At 35.9% G+C, this 23,402-nt stretch overlaps 1 protein-coding gene across 9 annotated transcripts in view; it reads right to left on the bottom strand.

Annotated features, from left to right (window-relative positions):
• IRAG1 (inositol 1,4,5-triphosphate receptor associated 1) overlaps positions 1–23,402 on the bottom strand; it is a 78,963-nt gene that overhangs the window by 44,535 nt on the left and 11,026 nt on the right. For 8 of the 9 annotated variants that reach the window (XM_075502141.1, XM_075502140.1, XM_075502135.1 and 5 more), the window contains 4 exons: positions 5,378–5,475; positions 4,904–4,967; positions 1,532–1,585; positions 674–864 (listed from right to left, as the gene is read on the bottom strand). In XM_075502141.1, coding sequence (XP_075358256.1) covers positions 674–742 — 69 coding nt within the window. In that variant the 5' untranslated portion in view covers positions 743–864; positions 1,532–1,585; positions 4,904–4,967; positions 5,378–5,475. Of the gene's footprint in view, positions 1–673; positions 865–1,531; positions 1,586–4,903; positions 4,968–5,132; positions 5,221–5,377; positions 5,476–23,402 lie in introns of those variants that run through there. The other variant, XM_075502139.1, reaches the window with a different exon arrangement.

Below are 23,402 nucleotides of genomic sequence, written 5' to 3'. Positions count from 1 at the left end.
AAATTACTTTTTATCAGTGGTATAAATTATTCAAAAGGGAGAAGTATTATCTTTTATTGATTTTTAAAAATTTATTTCCAAATAAAACATGTAAAAACATGTAGATGCACAAATTTGAGTAGCAAAATGATTAATAAGTCTGGGGAGCACCCACCTGCACACTGTATAGTTCCAGTATATGTTCAGGTACTGCTGTGGCAAATAAAGCACTGAGAAAGACTACAAACCAAAAAGCAGATTTCCATCTTTCACACACACAATGAATTGCATAGCATCTTCTATATCTGTAAAGGCAACACTAGATGTTTCAAGACTACTGTGAAGTACAAGCTTAAGTTCTCTTCTCAAAGGTTCAAGTTTTCTGTAATAACATCACAAAGGACATTTTGGACAGTTTTGATATAAAAGGTTCAGAACAGACAGACATATAAGCCTCCAGATCAAATTCATAAACAAGTGCTTGAGCAACCTCAGTTCTCATTAGTCTATAAAATATTTGAAGAATTCTAAGAATATCAACTGAAAGATCATGCATAGCTTCATCAATTAATCAAACCACACTAATACATAGCAATGATTAGATTTTATTTTATAAAATCCTAAATATACGCAAACAGGTTTCAGCCTCAGGTTTCCAACAAGTGTCAGAAAATACCTTTGTAAGAGTGCTTACTTTGGCTGGAGGAGAACTGTTGTGTTGTGCCTCTTTTGATTGTCCCTTGTTTTCAGGTAATGTTGGCATGGTGGACAGTGTGAAGCACTGCAGGAACTTCAATGTGAACTAACAGGACCATGCACTGCTGAGAATATCTGTTTCAAGTTAGCCTGAAGGCATAAGTGCTGAGAGGCCTTGTGATCCGCAGGCTGTATTAGATGCCAAAAATAAAAATCTATTAAAACTTTAAACCTTTTAAAACTCTATGTTCTAACAATGAGATCACTTTACAATAACAAACAGTATTAAGGTTTAAAATTAAAAATGCTATCTTTTTTATTAACTAAAGCTTTCAAGGTCAAGTATAACTTAGTAAATGCATTCAAAATGGACAACCTTCCATTCTTGTTGCTATTTCCATCTTTCCCTCCATTTTACAGATTTTTTTTCATTACTATGACTGTTTTGGCTGTGACCAAACTACCCTCTCTAAAAATCCTCCAAGAAGGAAACAGCATCCTGGATATCCGTAATATGCCTTTTAGTAACTAACAAAGTCCTAATGCTACAGAGCATGATCTCAGATCTCAAAGAAAGGAGTAAAACTGGAAACCCAGATGGTGGCACTCTTCCTTTGAGCAAGAGCAAGGCCTAGGTGAATTGTGCAAAGACTTGGTGCACAAGCCAATGCTATGCAAGACACTTCAGAAGCAAAATAGCAGTAATGCCCAAATGGGGGGGGGGCAACAACAGGTACTGCCTTCACAAGGATATTATTAGCATTAAAGCCTGTACAGTAGTCTGAAGGTTAGAAATGTTAAGTACTAATCCTTATAGCTACAGTGTATGTATTATAAGACTTACTATGACACCTACCGGATAGTTAAGGAACAGTCCTCATCAATAAATCATTCGACTCCTTGGTGGTGCCTACAGATGACAGACAATACAGTTCTCAGAGACAATCTGGTACACAGTTTCTGTCTGGACTCGTAAGAGCTAACTATATTCCCTTTACAGTTAATTCACAGCTATGTATAGAATGGAGCTATACACTCAAACAGTAATATAACAACTTCAATAGTGTGCCAAGGAGATAAATATACCCAACAAGCATAGGTTTAACCTCCAAAACATGTTATCTTCTCCCTAATCTGAGTTACTAATCTCATCTCAATTCTTTTACTCTTCTGGAAATAAAGATAGATGGAACAAAGAGGTTGAGATGGGGGGATGACTTGAAGTTCAAGGCACTTTGCAGTTTTGTAAGATTAACCTTCTACAGTTTTCCCTTCCATTTCAGGGAAGGGCAAAGAAATGTATTCAGGAACATGTTGGTTTATTGAGGCTGACAAAACTGTCAAAATAGTTGTGTCGATTAAAAAAAAAAAAAAAAAAAGAAAGAAAGAAAATCAAGAGAGACACAAAACCATTCACAGGAAATACTGAAGCAGCCTCAATAGTGCCAAGTTCCTCACCTCAGCTTTCACAGAAAAAAGTCTGTTGTAAAACCTCCAGAATGCGTGAAACTTCAGACTACAGAAGCAGCTAAGACCCATGCTTTTATTAGATTTATTTCCCATTATATTGGAAACTTAATTTTCTCTTTTACTAGAAGAGGAATACAAGGCCACCTCACATGAAATTTAATGCAGAACTAACAGATTGCAAAAATTATCTCTACACAAGTATTAGTGTGTTCAGAAAAAATAATTATTTCATTGAAGTTCTTTGATAAAGATAGTGGAAAAGACGCAGCATATATGACATCATTATGAAGACCAAGATAAAGACATTTTCTGAACAGTGAGCATCATTTTTTTCAGAACAGTATATGCTGTAGGAACAGCATGTTTCAAGCTTTTGTAGACATTTTGAACCTGTTATAGGTGAATTTCTAGCTCTACTGCAATAAGTGGAAGCTCATTATTTTACCCACCTCTGACTTCACATAAGAGTAGAGGAAGCCTTCTATGAATAAAAAGAAGATTTAAGAATGTTTATTAAGGCAAAATATCATTAAAGTCCCTAATATGATGGAAAACAGACATTTATGATTACATATATTTTAATAAACCCACAGAGATTAGGCAGATAGCAGTAGCATTAAACATCTGTGTGTTTCAACAGTTAAGTATTTTTGTATCAAACAACAGTCACCAATTATTAACAACATATGAAGACAAGACACAAGCTTGGTGACTAAAAAAAGTGACATGGCCTTACTTTTCATCTCTGTAACAAAATCCTGGCATCCTATGCAATTTCTGAGTTTGCAAGAACTCAAATTCAAACAAAAGAGAAGATATAAATGTGGCTGTTTATCTAATCCCTCTTAGTGCTTGCCTTATGAATTTATAATGGTTCTGATAGGCTCAACTCAACAGAATGCTGGGCCTGAAAAATCAGGAATGTTTCAAGTCATGGCCAAAAGTGTATTTGCAGTCCTACTTGGAGTTGTATAAGCTATTGCATCAAAGTGGTTTATTCCCTATCTTAGCTGAGTTTCTAGTACATACTAAACTTAAAAAAGTAATGCAAGTGATATTGAAACAAGAAAGAGCTATTAAGCACATCAAATTTCAGTTCGTTTTTCAGATTTAAAAAGCCAAAAAAAAACTTTAAAAGAAAAAAAAATCAGCAGGCTTGTCTAAGAATAGAAAAGGACAAATCCCAAGCTGTGTTGTCTTAGAGATGCAGCACAGAAAGTACAGCCAAGGGAGAATGGAGGGTAGAAAGATGAATTTACACCACCTTAACAAACCCTGGACTTGGAGTGGACTGAGTTCAGTCTGTCTCTAAGACAATTAGAACCTTACTCTGACTTCCTTACAGAGCTATCTTGCAATTAGGAAAAGCTCCAAGTCTTTGTGGTGCTGATCAGCAGGAAAATTTCTTCCTCTGACTTTCCATTTTTTCCTAACATCTCTCCAGAAAACCCTGTTTTGGAGACTGTATTGGAGCAGCAAAAGCTTGCATATAATTATTCATATTCTGAGGCTTCTTAAAAACAAATGCAGTCTTCACACACCTTGACTGCACTGCTGCAGTCCTCTAAGGTGCCAAAATAAGGGCTACTACTTATTGGTATTTCAACAAAATGTATAAGGACATAGCTCAATTCATAAGCTGTATGATTTAGAACTCCTGAATGATTACTTTTTTCAATCTAAAATCTTATTTTAACCTGTGCAGTGTTCTTAAAATCAGTAGTCCAGATCCTTTAAAGACTTTATGATGCTTAACCAGCACGAATATCGCATCTTGTAAGTGCAAATGGATATAACCAATGGAGCCACCTTCTTGCTCCATGCTGTGCCATGAGTTCTGCCATTTTCTGTACCAATTACTGCCTTCTGATACTAGTAGGAAAGGCAAAGGTTTAGAAATGATGGAACCTTAAGATACTAGTGAATAAGTATTCTTCTTCCATCCCTGCTGAAGTGACTTTATGCCTATTTGATCAGGCAATAAAAATAGCCCCAGTAAATGTCAGTGAGAGTCAAAACATACAGGAAAAGGGGGCTTCATGAGAACACTCGAACAAGAATTAGAGGAGCTTATCTGCATCTCACAAATGTGGGAAGAAAAGAAAGAAATGTCCTTGGAAAATCTGTTTCCCTGGAAGGTACATTTTTTTCTTCTTCAGTAGAGCATTAGGGAGGAGTACAGCCTTGGAACCTACAGAAATTCGCACCTCTATCTACAAAAACAGCTTACAGCCTTACTGAATCCTGAGCCAAAGTGCAGAGAGCATAACTATCCTGGTTCTAAGCCTGGCTCATCTGCCAGCTGAACACCCTTTGGAATCATGCTGCCATTAGCTTTGCCAGCTTTATCTCCTTTCCACAAGCATAAACATGTTTCAGTCAAAGAAGGAAATGATATGTTAACAATACATGCAATACAGTGAGATACCAACTGAAACAACTGTAATTATTGTCCATGAAGATACTGAAAGGATAGATTAAAAAAAAGCCAAACCACATCTGCACTTTAGAAACAGCCAAGGTGCATAAGCACATGTTAGCATCCTAGTCACTAAGACAATTTCAAGATTCTGTTGTTTCTTTTGTTCGGCATTGATCAAACTCTGTCTGGCCTACCTCTATCCTATCAAAGGATGTAATGAGATTATTGTAGTGTTTTGTCAGAGTAAATGATCCCTCCCAAAATTCCAGTCTTTTAGAAATTACAAGAGCTTCAAAATTACCTTTTAAAATTAAATACTTGTAGAGATTAACTCACATGTCACAAGAAGAGTGGATGTGGGTGAAGATCTACAGTCTTAGTCTGCATGAACCTTTTGCACCTACAAAATGAGTTTAAAAAAACCCCCCAAATTACCTATCCTATTCACCAGATTCTGCTTATTCCCACACTAAGATTAGACAATGTAAAGAAAAAACTAAGAAAAAGAAAGAAAGAAGAGCGGATGGAGTGCTTTTAATGTTTTGGTCTGTTATTGTAAACTTACTGCTTAAAATAGTTAGGAAAAAATGATCCCCTGAGCTCAAATTTGTAGTCAGATATAGATCAGTGAATGCAGAGAACTTTCTTTTACCACTGTGTAGGCTTAGAGTACAATCTCCAGGAAATGGTGATCTGGGAGCTCTATTCCATAAAAGGGAAAAGTATTTAGAGGCCCTTGGCTTTCAGTGTTTTCTCTCTGCAACTCATTTTACCATAGTAGAGAAAGCTAAGTATAATCAGTTAACTTACCCTCTCTGAGTCAAGGCTGAGTACCGTGTTAGTGAAGGCTTAGATAAAGGTGCTTTACTCCATCTCCACTGATAGCTTGGCAGTTGACTTCAAATGCTCTGTCACGTCACAACAAGGATATATATAAAAAAGCAGAAATAAACAGTTAAGAAAGCATTTTATTAATATTTCTTGACCTCATATGGCCTGTGGTCAAGTCAAGCAACTCTCATTTGTCAACAATGGGAGTTGCATACTCATGAACACAGCTGAACTGCACAATTCTAAGCTGCCTTTTGTAACTCTTTTCTTTGTTGTCCTGCAAAGCAGTTGTAAAACATTACCATACTAGAAAGGTATCTTTTTGTACTCCTTTTGTATAGTGTAAAAGCATATGGAATTCATGTAGCATTTTGAATTAGGTTTTGCAGCTTTGAAGTGCTTAAAGAAACACTAAACTTAATTCATTCAAACCAAGCGTGAGCAAAACAGGGTGTTTTTCTTATGTATGTACCACAGAATAAGTTTTCAAACATGAAGCATGCTTATAGCATTTAAGATACACAAAGTTTGTTGGCATACATTAACTATCTCAAAAATTTTTTAAAAAACAACACCACAACAAAACAAAGCAAACAAAACATATAAAACCAGATCCAGAATACCTTAATAGAAAACCTTTAATATTTTGCACTAGGACTTCAAAATTTTTGTTTATATAAACATTCACTGGAAAAGAAAAAAACCAAAACCACAACTAAAGCTGACTCATTTACATTCTTACCCTATGTCAAGAGATGCTACATGGAAACTGGAAGACTCTTTATTGTCTGCACCACAGAAAAAAATTGACTGTTTCCTACTGCATCTAATTTTTATGACAAGAGAGTGGTTTCTCACATGAAATACTTAAGTTTGTAAGATATTAAGATACTGCTTCAGTCAGTTTACCAAAACACATAATCATAGCCCCAGAATTAATATAAGGCATCTCTGTGATAACAATAATGATCTGAGTTCTGCCCACATTAATATCCATACAACTGTACAAGGTAAAATCTGGAAGACAAAGTGGTCTTTCTGTTTATAAGATACAGAACAATACCACTGGGGTGTGCAAAGTGCATGCAACTACTACGTGAATTCAGAGCATCTGTTTTCATTCTGAGAAGTATTGAGATTAATTCCTGAGCGACTTAAATAATACTTCCTGACAATCAGAACACTTCCAGGTTGCAACCTCAGAGACAAGGCATAAATGTGAACACGTCACAAAAATATTTTAAAGGAAGAAACTAACAAAAGTGTAAGAAGAATACAGCAAATGTCCTCCAGCTTCTAAAAATTTTCTGTCTCAAACTCAGTGAGTACAGTCTTCCTCAGGACTACAAGCTACCCATACAGGACTTGCTTTACAGAGCAGCATGATGGAAAAGACTCTCCTTTTCTGCTTCCTGTTTTCCTCATAGCTGAGGAACACATAAAACTTGGTGGTTTTCTATAACCTGCTTGAATGAAAGAAAGGGAAAAGTTAGGTCAGGCGGAAAGTAAAATGTTCTTCTGATGCATGCCCAGCCTGATCTGATTGGGAGCACTCAGGAGAATAACTCTAGTAATGGCTCATTATGACACTCTGAGACTGAAAAACGTTATGACACGCTGAGACATAAAAATGTTATGACATGCTAGTTATGACGCTCTGCTGAGACTGAAAAACAAAAAGTTTGGGGGTGAGAGGTGATGCTGGTCCATTACCAACAAGAACAACTCCTACAACAAGGCATTTGGTTTGGTTATGTACCTAAAATTTTATATCAGAGTTCAAAGAAATCTGACAACTAACTCCCACAGAGTTTAATGGATAATGTTTCCTGAGCGTTATGTACTTAACTCCAGTAGGATCCATTCTGGTCCTAGCTTTAGGCTTTTCCCTGATACATTAAGAGAAAAATCAGTTGGATCCGATTTCACTCACAGACAATTATTTTAACATAGTTAAATGGAAATTTAAGACTTACTAAAAGATCACAACTGTATCTGAAAATAGCATTTTTTTGCTGTGAAATACTATCAGCCAGCTTCATTTGTTTTAGCAGTAGTTACAATTTTTGTTTTGTTAGCAGTCAGTGTTTAGGTTTACTTCTCTTACAGCAAAGCAATCGGAGGAGTGGCTTACAATCTTCTTTTTGCAAGAATTCTAGGCTGAATTTCAGGCTGCAGACAATTAGCAAACAACTGAAGAATGTACGTATTTTAGAAATACGGAGGAGCAGCGTTTCACTAACTTTTTAGACTATAGACCCAAATTAAAAAAAAGAAGATAGGTTTTTCTTTTAAGGTAAGTGTATTTTAGGCAGCCTGAAAGTTTCCTGATTCCACTTTTTTTAGGGACAATTAGGAGTTAATATTGCATGAATCAAACTTTTATTAATTACTTTGGACGCAAAGTCTTTGTTTTCAGTTTCTGTTTTTATTTAGCACTAAAAAGAATTTAAGGAAATGAGGTTATAAGTAGCATTACCTCCCCATGAAAACAAATGGTTTTAAGAATTGTATACAAGTTCACAAAAAATATGTCCTGATTCATTTGTAGTTTTTATTCATTCTGGGCTTTTCTTTGAACTAACTAGTTTAAGACAAAATTCCAATAACATAATTTTATCTGGTTAAGTATGTGCCTAAGATACTGGACGCAGCTCTTGTATGGAAAGGACAGCCAAAGGGAGTTACGGGAAAGGACAAATCTGTGAGGTTCTTAGAGCAGAGGCTTCTCCCCAGTCATGCCACTGCAAGAACCTGGCACTCCCCACATCCCGTGCTGGAGACAGCTGTGGCAGGAGAACCAAAGGGAGGTGGCACTTCCCCAGGGATTCCAGACCTGAAAGCTTGTACCCATCAATGGCTTGCGTCCAGCATAAACTACAGTTACATTAACTGGCAGCTGTTTCCAGGGTCACTTTTAAGACATTCTCTCCAGAGCAGAGAACTAATATGGCCAAGGACTCCATGGCAAAAGAGAAAACAATGCATGTATCTCTTTCCTTTCCTTTTTTTTTTTGGCTACCTACCCAGTCTGTTTTGTTCTTTTATTGCTCTCCAAGTACTCATGCATATTTCTTAGCCAAAAGAAAGGAAGCTTCTTCAGAAAGTAGAAGAAATTGAAGTGAATATGAAGCCATATGTTCAATCTTTCAAAACATAATAGTGAAAGCCACCTGTATATTTCACTGAGCTTACTAAAGGTTTATGCTCAAATCCTTTTTTAGAGAAAGCTCTCCAACAATGAACCAATTAGAGATTTAAAATTTTAATTACAGTAGATCCTTTACCTCACAGGAAATTGTCTTCCAAAGCCACATAACAAACCTTTGCTACACATGAAGAACAAAGTGCACAAGCATGCCAGATGCCAGACAAGGTCATGAAATACTCATAACCGCCTAACAGATCTTACCATCCGGAATAGTAAGATATGCCATTTTTTAGATATGCCTCCTGCATTTTAAATTTCAACTAATCACTCCTACACAAACTTGCTTTTATCATTTCAACAATTGTTTCCCTTTTTTTGTGTAAAAAACACCCAACAAAAACAAACACCACAAAAAACCCCCAAGCAAAACCAAAAAAGCCCCCCCCAACCCCACAAATCCCCCCAATGTGAAAAAATCCAACCACTCTACAACTCATAGATAGCTGTTTCCATAAATTCTGTTAACTTGCAAACAAAAATTTTACCTCATCCTACTTCTTACTGACCTCATTTTTTTACCCATCAGTGGGCTTTCAGCTAGAATGACAAGAACAAGACAACAAGCAGCAGAGCTCAGACAGATGGCCTCCAGGAAACCAGCTGGGCTGAACTTTGGGGTACTTTAAAATATATATATATATTTGGTGAAAAAGATAGTACATGAGATATTAAGGAAAAATTAGGCCCTGATTTATTCAGTATTATGCACAAGTTAAAGAATTTAGCCTGCAGTAGCAAATCTGATGATCAGAAGACTGTCAGATCTCTAGGCAGAGTTGATATGTTTCTTAACTTGCAGATTATTTTTGATAGACTTTAAGGAAATGCAGTTTAAAGAAAGAATGTGAACGTGGATTGGGTGGATATTTGGCATGGAGAATAAGGATTTCTAGGCATAAGGAACAGCATATAAGAAAGTGTAAAGATAAGAGTGGGAGAACAGTACGTTAAATGTCACTCAGGAGGGTAGTTCAAAAGAAATCTAGAGCTAGGAAGTATCTGGACAAAAACCTATTGTCTTACAACATAAAGGCAGTGACCTTAAAATAGGAGAAAACCCCAAAAGGTTGAAAATGATATGTGAGTAAAAATTGTTGCTCTCTTCCTCCTCCTAAACAACTTACTATTTGGAAGAAACATGCAAATTTGTTTAGGAGGCAGCATCAATCTTTGTTCTGTGGTCATGAAAGACTCCTCTGATGCAGGACCTGTGCATTAATAAATTGCCCAACAGAAACTGCTAATGATAGTAGTATTAAAAATACCAGGAAATAATATTACCACCAAACATGCTTTTGCCTAAATGGCATCATGTACTCAGTAACACAGTCATTTGGGTTTCTTTTTCTTCTACTCCTTCTCACAGATTTGGAGAAACCTAGGTAGGTATGTTTCTGCTGTCTGGATGGCATGTATTATACATCACATTCTAGTTACACATTTATTTTTGTCTATGATGTAGGCAGAGTTGGGAACTTGAGACGAAATTTTCTCAAATTGCCACTTGACTGTATTTGTAGTTAATGTAAAAAGAGAAAAAATTTGCTTGTGGGGAGGGGAGACATAAGATCAGGGGAAAAAAAAAATTGTGTCCTTTGGTGCTGATTCATTCTCGTTTAAGAAAAACGTTAAGGTTGTTACATGAAGTAATATTTTCAAATGCAATTTTTACATATAAACATTCTATAAACTATTCTGTTTTCCAGGACACCTCGATATCAACTTCATATAACTTGGAAAGAACAGCTACAAAAGGCCTAACTTAGAAACATAAACAAGTTAAAGGCAATTAGGGCAGAACACTATTGCTTAGTGACCTAGGAGTCTTGTTGCTAGTCAAGCAAAAAATTTTCCAAATGAAGAAATTAAACAAAATTCTTTCTTTCCCAATTACAAAGGGTAATCCCAGAGGGCACACTTTGTTGAACAAACCAACAATAAATAGCTTTCTTTGGGATCCTAAAATGCAATTGTGGTCTTTCAAACAGGGAGATTATACTCAGCTCTCTATCTTGAATAGATAAATAGCAAAGCAGCAAAATAAGTATTTTAATCTCATTTTATGCTTCCTGGACAAAATAAGATGCAAAGCTGCTTACGTTAGTGACACATGTACAAGTTTTTGTTTGCATTGCAAAAATCAACACACCCAAAAGAGCATGAACGCATGTCACTTCCTTGTTTATGAGAAAAGAATTACGAGTCCAATTCCACTGAGTTTTTTTAAATATTGCTGTACACCAGGAAAAGAATAACTATAGTATCAACTTATTCAAATAACCAGCCATTGTGTGTGCTTTGACTGCTGACTGCTTATTTGACTACAGTTAACTTATATGTTACTATATGATGGCCAGGCTGAAGGATCAGTTCCCAGAATTAAGGAATTCTTCAGGTTAGAAGGTCGTTTGGACCAACCTCCTCCTTGAAGCAGGGTCAGCACTGAAGCAACTAGACTAAGTTGTTTTGGACTTTGTCCAGTTGGAACTTGAAAACTTCCACAGACAGAAACTGCAGAATTTCTGGTAGATCTGATCCAGTGTTTAATTATCCCCACAGTAATTCCTCCCCCCCACCCTTACATCTGGTCCAAATGTACCTTATTGTACTTTATGATCATTGTCTCTCAGTCTCCTGCCATGCACCTCTGTAAAGTGCCTGAATCCACCTTTTTAGTAACATCTTCTTAAGTATTGCAAGACTGCAACTAGTTTCTTCTCCAGGCTAAGCAATACCAGTTCGTTCCCTCAGCATCCCCTCACAGGATGTGTGCCTCCTGACTACCATAGTGGCTCTCCCTGGATTTGCTCAAGCTTATCAACATCCTGGGGGCCCAAAACCAGATGTGGTAAACCACATCTGATGAAAATGTATTCCTACTCATCCTCCACATCTAAGAAATGGATAGATAACTGGATATAAATGGATAATGGATATAATGGATAATAAATAGTTCCTCAAGAAACTTCACTTGTAATGCCAGGTGACATGTAATGCCAGTAGTATGAACTAACTACATTATTTGAATCTAATTATTCAGCTGCTTTTTCCACTGATCTGGTAGTTCACTCATCCAGGCTGTAATGTCCCAACTTGGATACAGGGATGCTGTATATTAGATCACAAGAATTGCTGCTTTTGCTAGAAACAGTCCAATTTTATCCCTACATTACACGTTGATTCTGCAGGCCTAGCTGTCTGAAGAAGCAAAAAACCAACATATATACCTCTTGCCTCCTGCTAACATATGATACAGAACTGTGAATAAGCAATAACATTTTTTAATGCCATATTTTAGGCTCTTTTGCTGGAAATAGAAACAACTTGAAAGCCAGCAGCTACACTAATTTCTCTTATCAATATCTAGCTTCAGAAACAGGTCATAATAATTAAAAAAAAAGATTAATCATACAAAGGATGATCGTTCATTTCAATATTATCTAAAGCAGAGGGGGGGAAGTTCTCAGTGTCTCATTCAGGTGTGATCTCAATGCAGAATCAGGGCCAAAAGCCCTGTTCTTGCTCAAAAGATCTATTAAAGCAATACAAGATTTTGCAAACATACTTTGCAGTAGGTCTTTTGCCTGTATTGCTGAATCATCTGCTGTTTTCTGTAGGCTGTGATACTCCTTGCTACTGAAAGTATGCTTCTGGGACCATATTAAAAATATGCTGCAAGATACAAAAGATGTAGTCACACAGTATTATTTTCACACTATGACGTTCTTACAGTAAGCATTCCCTAAGTGATTTGTTTTTCATTTCAATTTTTAAAAGGTGTGATGGGAAGAGGCAGCCTGTTTACTGGACAGTTCAACTTATGTACTATATAAAGTCAGATTTTCAGTAGTTTGGAGGAAGCTTTTTTTTTTTTTTGTACTGGGATTTAAAAACAAAGACCCACAATATCTAGAGACAGAGAGACCACCCTGTTACTGCTGAATTTAGCAAAGAAATTCAATGTGCATTTTACTGGCCAGGTTAGCAATGGATTGGCTGACTCTCTGATGAGGTACATATATTAGCTGAAACAGCAACAAATCCCTCAGAGTTGTGTGTCCTCTTCAGCTAATTGTGCTAATTGAGCCAGTTACGAATTTTAAGGTGAAACCAACAAAGAGTATTTGATTTAATAATTTGAGGGCTGCATAGGCATTCTATGAGACAGGATGATGTAGTAATTAAGACTGAGGTAAAATAAATACTCCAAACTCCACACATTATGCGGAAATAGCATGTTAGCACAGAAACTCTTCCATTAGGCATGCTCATGACATGGCTGTTCTTATATCTTATACAATAAAATATTCATTTGCATTCTTTAGAAGGGTATTTCGTAATGCAGCCACAGCACTGATTTAAACCTCAGTCATAAATAACATTTGGTGAGTTTTGTGAGATGAACCCTTTTGCAAGCAGCCCACATTATGGCTTTCCATACTTTGTTCAGACTTCTGATCTGAATTAGTGCATGTTCCAAACTCCCAATGCAAACAAGTCTTTGAAATAAAAAGATTGAGGGCAGCTGAGTTCTCACTGAAAATTTTAATAGAGCAGTGCATCATATTAGCATTACAACTAACTAACTAAACAGGTACTTCAACTGAGTACTTAAAAGTAAGGTTCTGCCTACTGTCCCTAGTTTGAAAATATCAGTATCCCAGGAGGGAGACTTAATCTCAGGTAGCACTTGCAAGCCTCTCTCAAGTAATCTCTGGATGTATTTCTGACTCGAGGAATTAAGTGTCATGATTCTCTCCTGCTCTGAGATGCCAAACTCAGCTACTTGGCCTGAACTATATGTGGCCTGATCAAGGAACAGGAAGTCTACCAGAAGGAGACTTCCTAGTGGCTGCAGTTTAGCCTCCACAGCCAAAAATACAGGAGAAATAATTTGCCCTTGTTTTATCCTTATTTGACATGCAGATGAGGTAGTTTCAGGAAAAATAAACCTGAGCTCTTTATTTTAATGTATGGAAAAGGGAGAAAGCATACTACTTGTCACTTCAGAAAGAAGAGATTGCTGACTTGCAGAAAGGATGGTCAGAAAATTAAAGCAAACAGTTGTTTATGAGAAAAGAAAAGCAAGTTCCCATTTCCTGTGTTCTCAAAGCTCTGCCCTTAGGTTTCATCGGAATCTGAAACGAGGGACAAGAGATTATTGCTAGTACAAAAACCAAGATACTCCAGGGCTGCCTTTCTACTATATCTATCATACAAAGTCTCTACCTACAGAATCCCAGGATTGGGAAAACATGGTAATGCAAAAAGTGACAATTCAATATTTTATTTTGCTGGTGTCCTTAAAAGTAAAGAGCTCTCTTAGATCATCCAGGCCAATAGCAGCTTGATCATTCTATACTGCTTGACCTTCAAGATATTAACACAGGACCCAAAGAAGAATTTAACCATCTACTGCTGGTTTCCTCACTTTGAGGAAACACAGATGTATACTGAACATGGACTACATTGAAGTCAGCATTTTCAGATGTGCAACATCAAAGCTAAGCTCCTGAAACCAGATTTAAGTGAATGAAGTATATAATTCCTCTTACTTTTAAATCCTTCCCAGCAGGATTTACAGGTATTCATATGGAAGAAAATGAGGCCCATTTTGGTTACTGGCTAAAGTTCCGCACTCAGGAGCTTTACAATTTGCACTCTAATTTGGAAACTATCCGCATTGGCTTGCATCTGCTAGAAAGCATGGTAAGAAAAACAGTAACTTTTCATTTTCTGTAGAAAGCTACCAAATACAAAACTCTAAGTCTTTAAGAACAGATGGTTTGCTAACGTTATCTTTGTGGTTTTCAACAATTGTTCTCCCAAACTGAGAACTAGGAAAGTTAATAATAAAGATCAAAGCTATCTGAACAAGAAAGTAATTTTTATGGATTGACTGGCATGTACTGTACCAAAAAGCCACATTTTTCTGGGTAATTAGACAGTTCAGAACAAAGCTTTGAGGCAAAAAACAGCTTTGCTCTTCTGGAATAGCACAAGCCAAATGTAGCAAAATGTTCCTCATGTCCAATTTGTCAAAATCTTTCCCTGATAAAATTATTTAGCCAACACCATTCCATCACTGATTATATCCAGGAGTTGATCCAAAAACAATGTACCAGCTTTATGCACAATCTCATCTCATCAACATCTAAAAAAGCCCACACATTTGTTATGGTTTTATCAGTGTTGCACACAGGGAGCCCCTAGCAAAGAGGTGAGCTTAAACCAGAGAATTACTTCTGCAGGGAAAGAGAATTATAGACTTTGGGGTTTACATTTGATATACTAGGTTTTCAAATTTTGGCCTTAAAACGTAAAATGAAAATGGGAGAGGCGAAGAGGGGCTAAAAGAAGCCAAGTTACTCATGGAAGAAACTTTAAAAGAGAAACAGGACATATCATGGGGCAAGATTTGCAATAGAAATAGAAAGATCCCACTCCAGTTGTTCTCTGTGTCTCTTCCAGAGCACACCATCTCTACAGTAAGAGCGAGTGAATAAGGCACATACTTGCCTTTCAGTCATCTCAGTTTGCAACCAGTAGTTTAGCTCAAGCTGCTAATGATTGAGGTTGTATGACATGTCCTGTTCCATTGTAGCTGCTAAAAGTTTGATAACTTCTGGGAGAGAAGCAAGGTGACAATGTGGGGGAGGAGCAGCATTCATATCTTGATACTGAGCTAAATCTACCATAACTCATCTTTCTTAGCTCTGTTCCATAGCGCTTTATCAGCTATGTTAGAATTCAATATTGCTATTGTCATTACTGTCTTAAGAAACTGTGATGTGTATCTAATTATGCTCATTTTATAACCAAACAAAATTGTATTCTGTATTTGTCTACTTATAAACAATTTGTATACAATAAGTATATAATCTATATACATTGAGATTTATTGTCTTACCATTTTTTATTCTTTCTTTATATTGAATAAACTAAACAAAGTTATATTGAAGTAATAGAATGTGGCTACTTTATTTTAAATTTGAAACAGTTGTAGAAAGTTATGGAATGAAAAAAGATTCAATGATTCTAATATATTATGAAATAAAAAATACAAAACAAAGTAAAATATTTAGAAAATGTGTCTTAAAAGAGGTCATGGTAATTTTAACAATACACAGAACTACACAGATAAGACTATCTAAAATAGAAGAAATGCTGAAATACCAATGCTTCCAAAGTTTTATTATTAATCAAAGTTTTGAGGTTTTAGAATGCCTCTGAACAACAGTCTGGCAAACGCGGAGACAAAAAGCTGCACATTAACTACCTGAGGTAGTGGAGGGCAAATAAAAAACCTTAAAGAGACTGAGATAAAGGCAAACAGTATAAACAATGGATGATGCTCATTCTTTCCAAACACCACCTTCAATATTTTGATGTTGACCTTGAAGTGCTTTGCTATTATGCCAAAACAAAACAAATCTCTCGTTTGAGGACTGATTGCTTTATAATTTTATTATCACTTAAGGCTTTCATCTTCATTCCTATCCTTAAGATAACAACTGTCCTACATAAGAAATTAATGTCATATTTTATTACTAAATTGATGCAGATATGAGAATGATAAATTAACACAAGGCTGTACAGCATTCCAAACTTTGCTATTTCATTAAATTTCTTTACAGAAGTCAACAAGCATTTTAATACAGGCAATATTTATTTTCAAGACAGGTTTCTACAAAGTTTTCTACCAAACATCTTAAGGAAACTCTGCTCTCACAGAACAAGAGGGAAAGACCTCTTGTAATTTAAGGAAGAAAACAAAGGGTAGGAGTTACAGGTCCGCCTTTCTGCTGCAGAGATTGCACTCCCACAGGGACTGTGGTGTTCAACAGTCATGAAGAATCTGGAAAAGCGGGTGTGTACAGCTGATTAAAAGATGAGATGGGATAATCAGATCTAAAGCCAGCCAAGGCAATTTATGGGATACCGAGCACCTGAATGATAAAATGGCAGATGAAATACACCGCTGAAAAATGCAAATCAATGCACACGGGGAAAATTAACTGTAAAATATATTTAGCTAAATCAGAACACATCATTATGTTTGACCGGTCAGGAAAAAGATCTGAGTCATTTTGGATAGTTCTCTGAAAAGAGCATTCAGCAGCAGCCAAAAAGGCAAAAATGTTAAGAATTAGTAGGAAAGAATTGGGAACAACGTAAATTATGAGCATATTATACCCAAATCTTCAAAACAGTTCAAATCACATCTCAAAAAAAAGAAAAGGCAACATAAATACAAAGGATATATAGAAGAACAAATGGTCAGAAATTGCAAATGGTTTCCATGCAGAAAAGACCAGAGCACTTCAACTTGAAAAAGGGACACTTCTGGATAGAAACAGCTTAGAAATTTTAAAAAATCATGAGCAGACTGGAGAGAGTGGCTTATTAATTATTTACCCAAAATTCCTCTCAGTATACAAGGATGAGGATGCGAAAAGCAGTTATTAGGCAATAGTTTAAGTACAAAAGAAGCTCCTTCACACAGTATATAATTAAATAATTGAATTTGTTATCACAGAAAATTGTAAAATAATTTAAGCATATAAGTGAGTTCAAAAAGGGATTAGATGCATTGAGAGGAGAGGTACAGTGGTAGTTATACAGCCTCTGGAAAGCCCTAACCTGCAGATGGTTGAAAACAATGAGGGTTAAAGAGTGTTCCTGCTTTTGGCATAACGTAAATGTGATCCTCATGTGGGATCAGGCGAATAGTTTGCATGACCTGGATATGCAGTTCTAACGTTCACTGGTGGAAGCAGGTTCAATTTCTGAAAGAAACTGATTTTGAGAAAGTGAACAAAGGAAAATTGCCCTTATGCCCACTATGAGTAATTAGCAATGCTGAAGGAAGGGATGGAAAGAACAACAGAGAGAAGAAAGTAACGGGAGAAAGACTTTTTCTTACATTTTTCTAGTCAATACGAGACAGTACATGCTAAGACCACAGCCAGGACTAAGATCCTGCTGCCAAGGATGGTACTGTGCTGGATTCCTAAGTAGCCTTCTTGAATAAGTAAACATATCTCAGTCTGAAGAATGTCTGGCATCTCCCTGCTTTGTCACGTTTTAGATTCCTGCATATGAACAAACTTCAGATGTTTTTAAGAGGCTATTTGGGTGGCAGGCCGCTGAAAGTATTTTCAGTTCTTCAAGATTCATCATACAAGAAGTACTGGATTTCACAGGAGAAAAGACAGTGAGCCAGCACTTTTCAAACTTTGCAGTCTTACATATACATACACACATTTGCTTGCACACACACTAAATGACATTCACAATTTTATAACCGTATGAAGAAAATTCCATTTGACTGCAATACTATTAAATAGAAGACACAGGTGAAAATCAATACAGAATCTTCTTGCCCTCCTTTCCCCAGGAGATCAAGAAACTGAGACACACATGAAGGTTTACACACCCCTTGGTTACAAAAGACTATTGCCACTCTCCATCTTTTTTCCTTCTTATCTTAGCCTACCAGTTTCTTCCTTTGCCATCCCCTTACCTATCACATATATTCAGTTGCACAGTGCTGCCTACACTCCTGCTTCCAATGCCTCACATGTGGCTGAGTCAGAAAAAAACATGAAAATAATCGCTTCTCAAATCAACAGTAAAAACTGGGGGAATGTTTTAAGACACTCTTGCAACTCCCACTGTTTTTCTCCCACAGAATCTATACCAGTACAGTGCAAAGGAATAAATCAAACTTTCTGAGATAGAGGCTGGAAGTATCTCTTCTCCTTCTCTCATCACTATTTCTTTCTAGTTCAGCCAGTATAAAAATCAGGTCTGAGTAGGCAAGGAAATGTAAAAAAAAAAAAAAAAAAAAGGTCTCATATACAATGGATAGCCTTCCCTCCTGAGGTATTCAAATTTTGGAAAAAAAAATTAGAAATACTATATATGAGCCACATGATTTTACAACTCTAGAAGTTATTTCACACTGTAAGTAGTATTTCATATTTCCCTTGCATATCTAGTAAACTGAATCTATAAGAGAAATTACACAATAAGATTGCTTTAACAACAAAGAGCTAATATATATCATTATAACTTTTCATGGGCTATTGCTAGATTCTACATCATAGGCTAACTGTACACAGACAACTAACAGCACCTGCACAAGATCAAAGCAGATAAACTATATTTAATTCTCACCTACCAAACATTGTAAGCAACCTACTTTCTTTTCCAGTAATGAAAAGCACAATCAAAGCTTCCACTCACTACAGAAAGACTTTGAAGAGACAGACTGAACATTTTGTTTGCCTCTAAACTTCCAAGTTTTCCCTGTGCTGGACTGCTGCAACACTTAAGTTACATATTATGCTTTTAACCTTAGGGGGCCACATCTTGTCCTCCTGTTGTAAGGCCTACAGGACAGGACTAAGCAAGGAAAGCTTACTAACATCAAATCTTGGGAGTACAGACAACAAAGGAACATGATTACCAAGCAGGGAATGACTCTCATTTTTAAAGAGCTACGTGGTCTTTGAATACCTATTCCATGATTACCTTCACCCAGAAGACAGTCACTCAGAAAGCAGCAAGCATCTGTCTTTCGGGGTGGGGGGGAGTGTCTCTTAATATAAGCACAACAATTGTACATTAAGGAACTTAAAGTAATTCATAATTTCTAAAATAAAAAAGCCAAAATTCTTACCCACTGACATCACAAGAGCTTTGCTTGACTATTCAGGGTATGGCCAGTATGAAAATTTTGGGGGAAAAAAAAAGTAATCTCTTGATAACAGACTAGCAAGGAGCTGCAATACTGCCTCCTTTTCAACCTAATAATTTTAAATGAAAAATCATGTTTCCTAGAAAATTCTGTAATTTTCCATGCTTTTACCCTATGCTTGGGTTCTATTGTCTAGTATGACCCTTGTTATCTTGCAGAACATCTTCTCCAGCTACATTTAAAGTAAAGCTTTATTTTGAGAAAGTAACCAAAGAATTCTTTTCAATCCTGGTAATAAAGGTTTTAAAATTCAGTGTGGAAGAGGAGAGAAAAAGTGGAACAACAGTTACTATTCATGCAGAATTGGTTTGGACAGGAATAGTTCTTCCAGTTCACTCCCTCTTCAACTGAGGTGGGTCAAACACAGGTTGAATTATACCTTTATGGCACACAAATTATAAATTTCTCAGTAGCGAGAATCTGTCCCACAGAAATGTAGCACTCCTAACATAAGACTGATGAATGAGCTAAGATTGGGCTTGTTGACCTTTTTTGCACATGCATTCTCAAAATACAAATTGCAAATGAATGTCTGAGGATAGAAAATAGCCTTATGTCGCTAATTTATTAAAAATTATTTGCTTCCATTAGAGTTTTGCCATATTTCCTCTTTTTGGCTGTAAAGAGAAATCATCTTAAGAATAATTCCATTTAATTAAACTACAAAATAATTTTTTATACATCATTAAGGTAACAGATTTTTTATAAAGGAAATATATGTAATTTCAGTCTACCTTGTATGACTGCTTCTATAGTCAGTTTTACAGGTATGCCTTTTCTTATTTAAAAGATTTTATTCCATTTCTTGTCTTTGGCCCAGGGAGGAATTGTTATGAAATGTTAGTCATCATCCTTATCACATACGTATTCCAAGTTCAAAGCTTCTGTGATACAAACACAACGCTTTAGTATCAAGTATTTAAAATGGTATATTTTCTTCCAATTAAAAATCAACGGGACTGAGAACTTTATTTAAACAAAATATATCCATGTTTGCTACCAAGTAGGAGCAAAATATAACTTCTTTGTTCTATCACTATGATGACAATTTCTTCAAGGACAAAGAAGAGGGGGTTTGTAACTTGTTTTTGCTTTGGCACATAAAAAAGCATTAGAGAACTTTTCAGAAGACAAACAGTTTTTCCAACATCCAAAACTTAAATTCTCATCTCAGTAACCCTCTTCCCCTTGAAGCTCTCATGTTTGCAGTTTTGCCTTAAAAATTGTGGTTTGGTACCCATTATGAAACTTCCTTCGGTTTACTTATATCTTATACTTATTACCAATTCAGTTAAACCAAAGTGAACGCTAGCTTTACATTAGCCTATTATAGTTATTAGAGTTGACATAAAGAAAGCAAAACTTGATAAGCTGAGGAAGTGATTTTTTTTTTTCCCCTTACAGACAATGCAGATATTTGCTTTTACTTGTCAACTGAAAATGCTTATTTTCATTCAAAGATTCATCAATCTGGATATGGCTGGACACAGTTGCTAAATACTGATCTAATATTCCTTTCAAATGTTTCTACCAAAACCAGTAACACCAAATTTGATGTTCTCTGTGGGGGAAGGAGCAAGAGAAGAAAAAGAGCCTAGACCTATTCCATTCTGTACATCATCATCAATAAAAGAGTTATTGTAATACCACATGCCTTTAACAGATTGAGAGGCATGAGAATATGTATAAAGGGGACCTTTCATGGAGACTCACTTTAGCCTAAGGCCATTTGTCTCCCTAAGTTTTCTGTTTGGTTGGTTTGTTTTTTTGTTTAAGTCAACTTAAGTTCCTGCCCTAAAATCAGGAACTTAATTTAGGCTCTCGGCATTGCACTCTGGAGGAACTTTTCTTTTCTCAGCTGACTACAGGGGAAGCCCAGAAAGACTAACTTCATTAGGCTAAAATTAATCTTTTTTTATATAACCCCGTTTTCTGAAGTGAGTTACTTCAGATTACCTTCCAAATACATTTCTTGGGGCAGGGGAAGGAATAGTGGGGCTAAAGAGAGATAGCTTCTATCCTTCTCTTAATTCTTAATTTTATTGGCTAAGAAATTAAATTCTTAAGAATTAAAATCTTAATTCTCTTTATTAGTCTTCTCTTCTATAAAAATCCCAGGCTGCAGTCATTAGGAAACCATCTTCCCAACAGTTTTGCTTCACACAGTGAAAGAAAACTAGAAAGCTAGAACTAGAGTTACTAGGAAAGAAAGCTAGAACTAGAGTTACTAGGTTTTCTGTAAACATTTAATGTATGTTCCACTAATCTTTTTTCATATCCTTCCTTTATTTCTTCTTTATAATATGTAACTGACTACAAACAAGTACCACTTGCCAAGCTAGCTTAACAAACAAGATATACAATGTCTATATCTATGCAAAAAAAAAAATTAAATCTAACTAAAGATCAATTAATACCAATGATACTGTTTGATCTGTGTAAATAAGATGATGTCAAATTGTGTTGAATGTGTTTCTAAGGCATGTAAAGATTTTTTCCAACACAAACTTTTTTGTTGTTGTTAATGTTTCTTAGTTATAAAAATGTTTATTTTAATTTCCATGGCGCTTAATGGCAACCCACAAAATCATTTTCTAAGTGTTCCCTCCAAGTGTTTTGCTTTTAACCCTCTTGGAGAAAAAAAGTATATTTTTACAGAACAAAGAGGATAAAGTTACTAACTGAACATGACATTTTTGTGTTTTTGTTCAAGGAAATATTTAAATTTAAAAAGTCAGAGCCAGCTATGATTTTTTTTCCAAAATTCTCATTATGCAGTTAACTCAGATATTATTTTCTGAACAAACAACAGAATCTAGAAGATAAACAAAGAGGGCAGCTACAATACTTTCCATAACAATTCATTTGCCAACCTGAGTGAATGGTACCACACTTTTCTACCACCCACATGAAAGAAAAACCACTTCAATTCTAAATGCACGTTAAGCATGCTTTTGAACTAAGTTGAAGCAAAAAGCAAATTTCAATCACATAGCTTGTTTTAATTACAACCAATACATTAACTGAACATGGTACTGCAGAGCTTCATGAATATTCAATGGCAGAGTAACCAATTACAAAATATTAGTGCTTTTGGTATTAAAAATTACATGTTGTTCTTCAATTTTTGCAGCAGAGTGCAGTAATGGAATTTTATTTAGTTTACTCATCAGGTTCATACTGTGTCTTCATTTGGATTTCGGCAACTCTACCAAGCCAAAAATCAGGCATTAGTAAGTCACATAACTTTTCTACTCAGTTTACTCTGCAAAGGCATGCAGAAGTTATTTGCTCAATTGACTTTCACAAAGCTACACAGTTGTAACCCTTACCATTGATGGGTTAATATTCCTTAGGGAGGTCTGTATATTGAAAACATGCTGAATATGCTTTACATCGGTACATTACTCAATCTTTATAACTGAGCAGAACATTGAAATTTCACCAATTTAAATCATTATTTCATAGCAGAAATGCAGCAGAAAATACGAGAACTGTGTGTTTAACAAAGCAAGCGATGCAACAGTTCAGTTCTGAACTATTCAAGAGATCTGGTTCTTCACTGTATATTTTTACTGTATAACGGCGCATCTTTCACTATATTCTGCAAATATTTTGGGAAAGCTGAGTTTTTTGGGGTGTGTGTTTGCTTCTCAAAAGACCTACTTCAGAACCTTAGAACATTCAAAATACTAGCAACATAATTATTCAGCTTTTTCAAATAAACACTTGCTAGTATAGCTAATTTACCACTGTGAAGAAGAAACGATCATTCTGCAACACACTTAAGTGAAACTGGCCACCTTATCTTACTTCTTCACTTGAACTGTTTATCAGATGTTGGTACTGTGTAATACTGCTTCAGGATAGGTCCTAATTATTAAATGCACTATAGTAAAACTCATCATGTTATCTAATAGTAGCTGCCTGGTCTTTGGCACTTTTGAACTAAAACTCACTTTTGTCACACACCCAAACGATATTGCACTTTCAGATAGCAAGAACACACAGTTACATACTGAGTTTTA

Source organism: Mycteria americana, chromosome 5 (genome assembly GCF_035582795.1).
Source record: "Mycteria americana isolate JAX WOST 10 ecotype Jacksonville Zoo and Gardens chromosome 5, USCA_MyAme_1.0, whole genome shotgun sequence".
Lineage (NCBI taxonomy): Eukaryota > Metazoa > Chordata > Aves > Ciconiiformes > Ciconiidae > Mycteria > Mycteria americana.
This window is presented reverse-complemented; position numbering and strand designations above follow the sequence as displayed.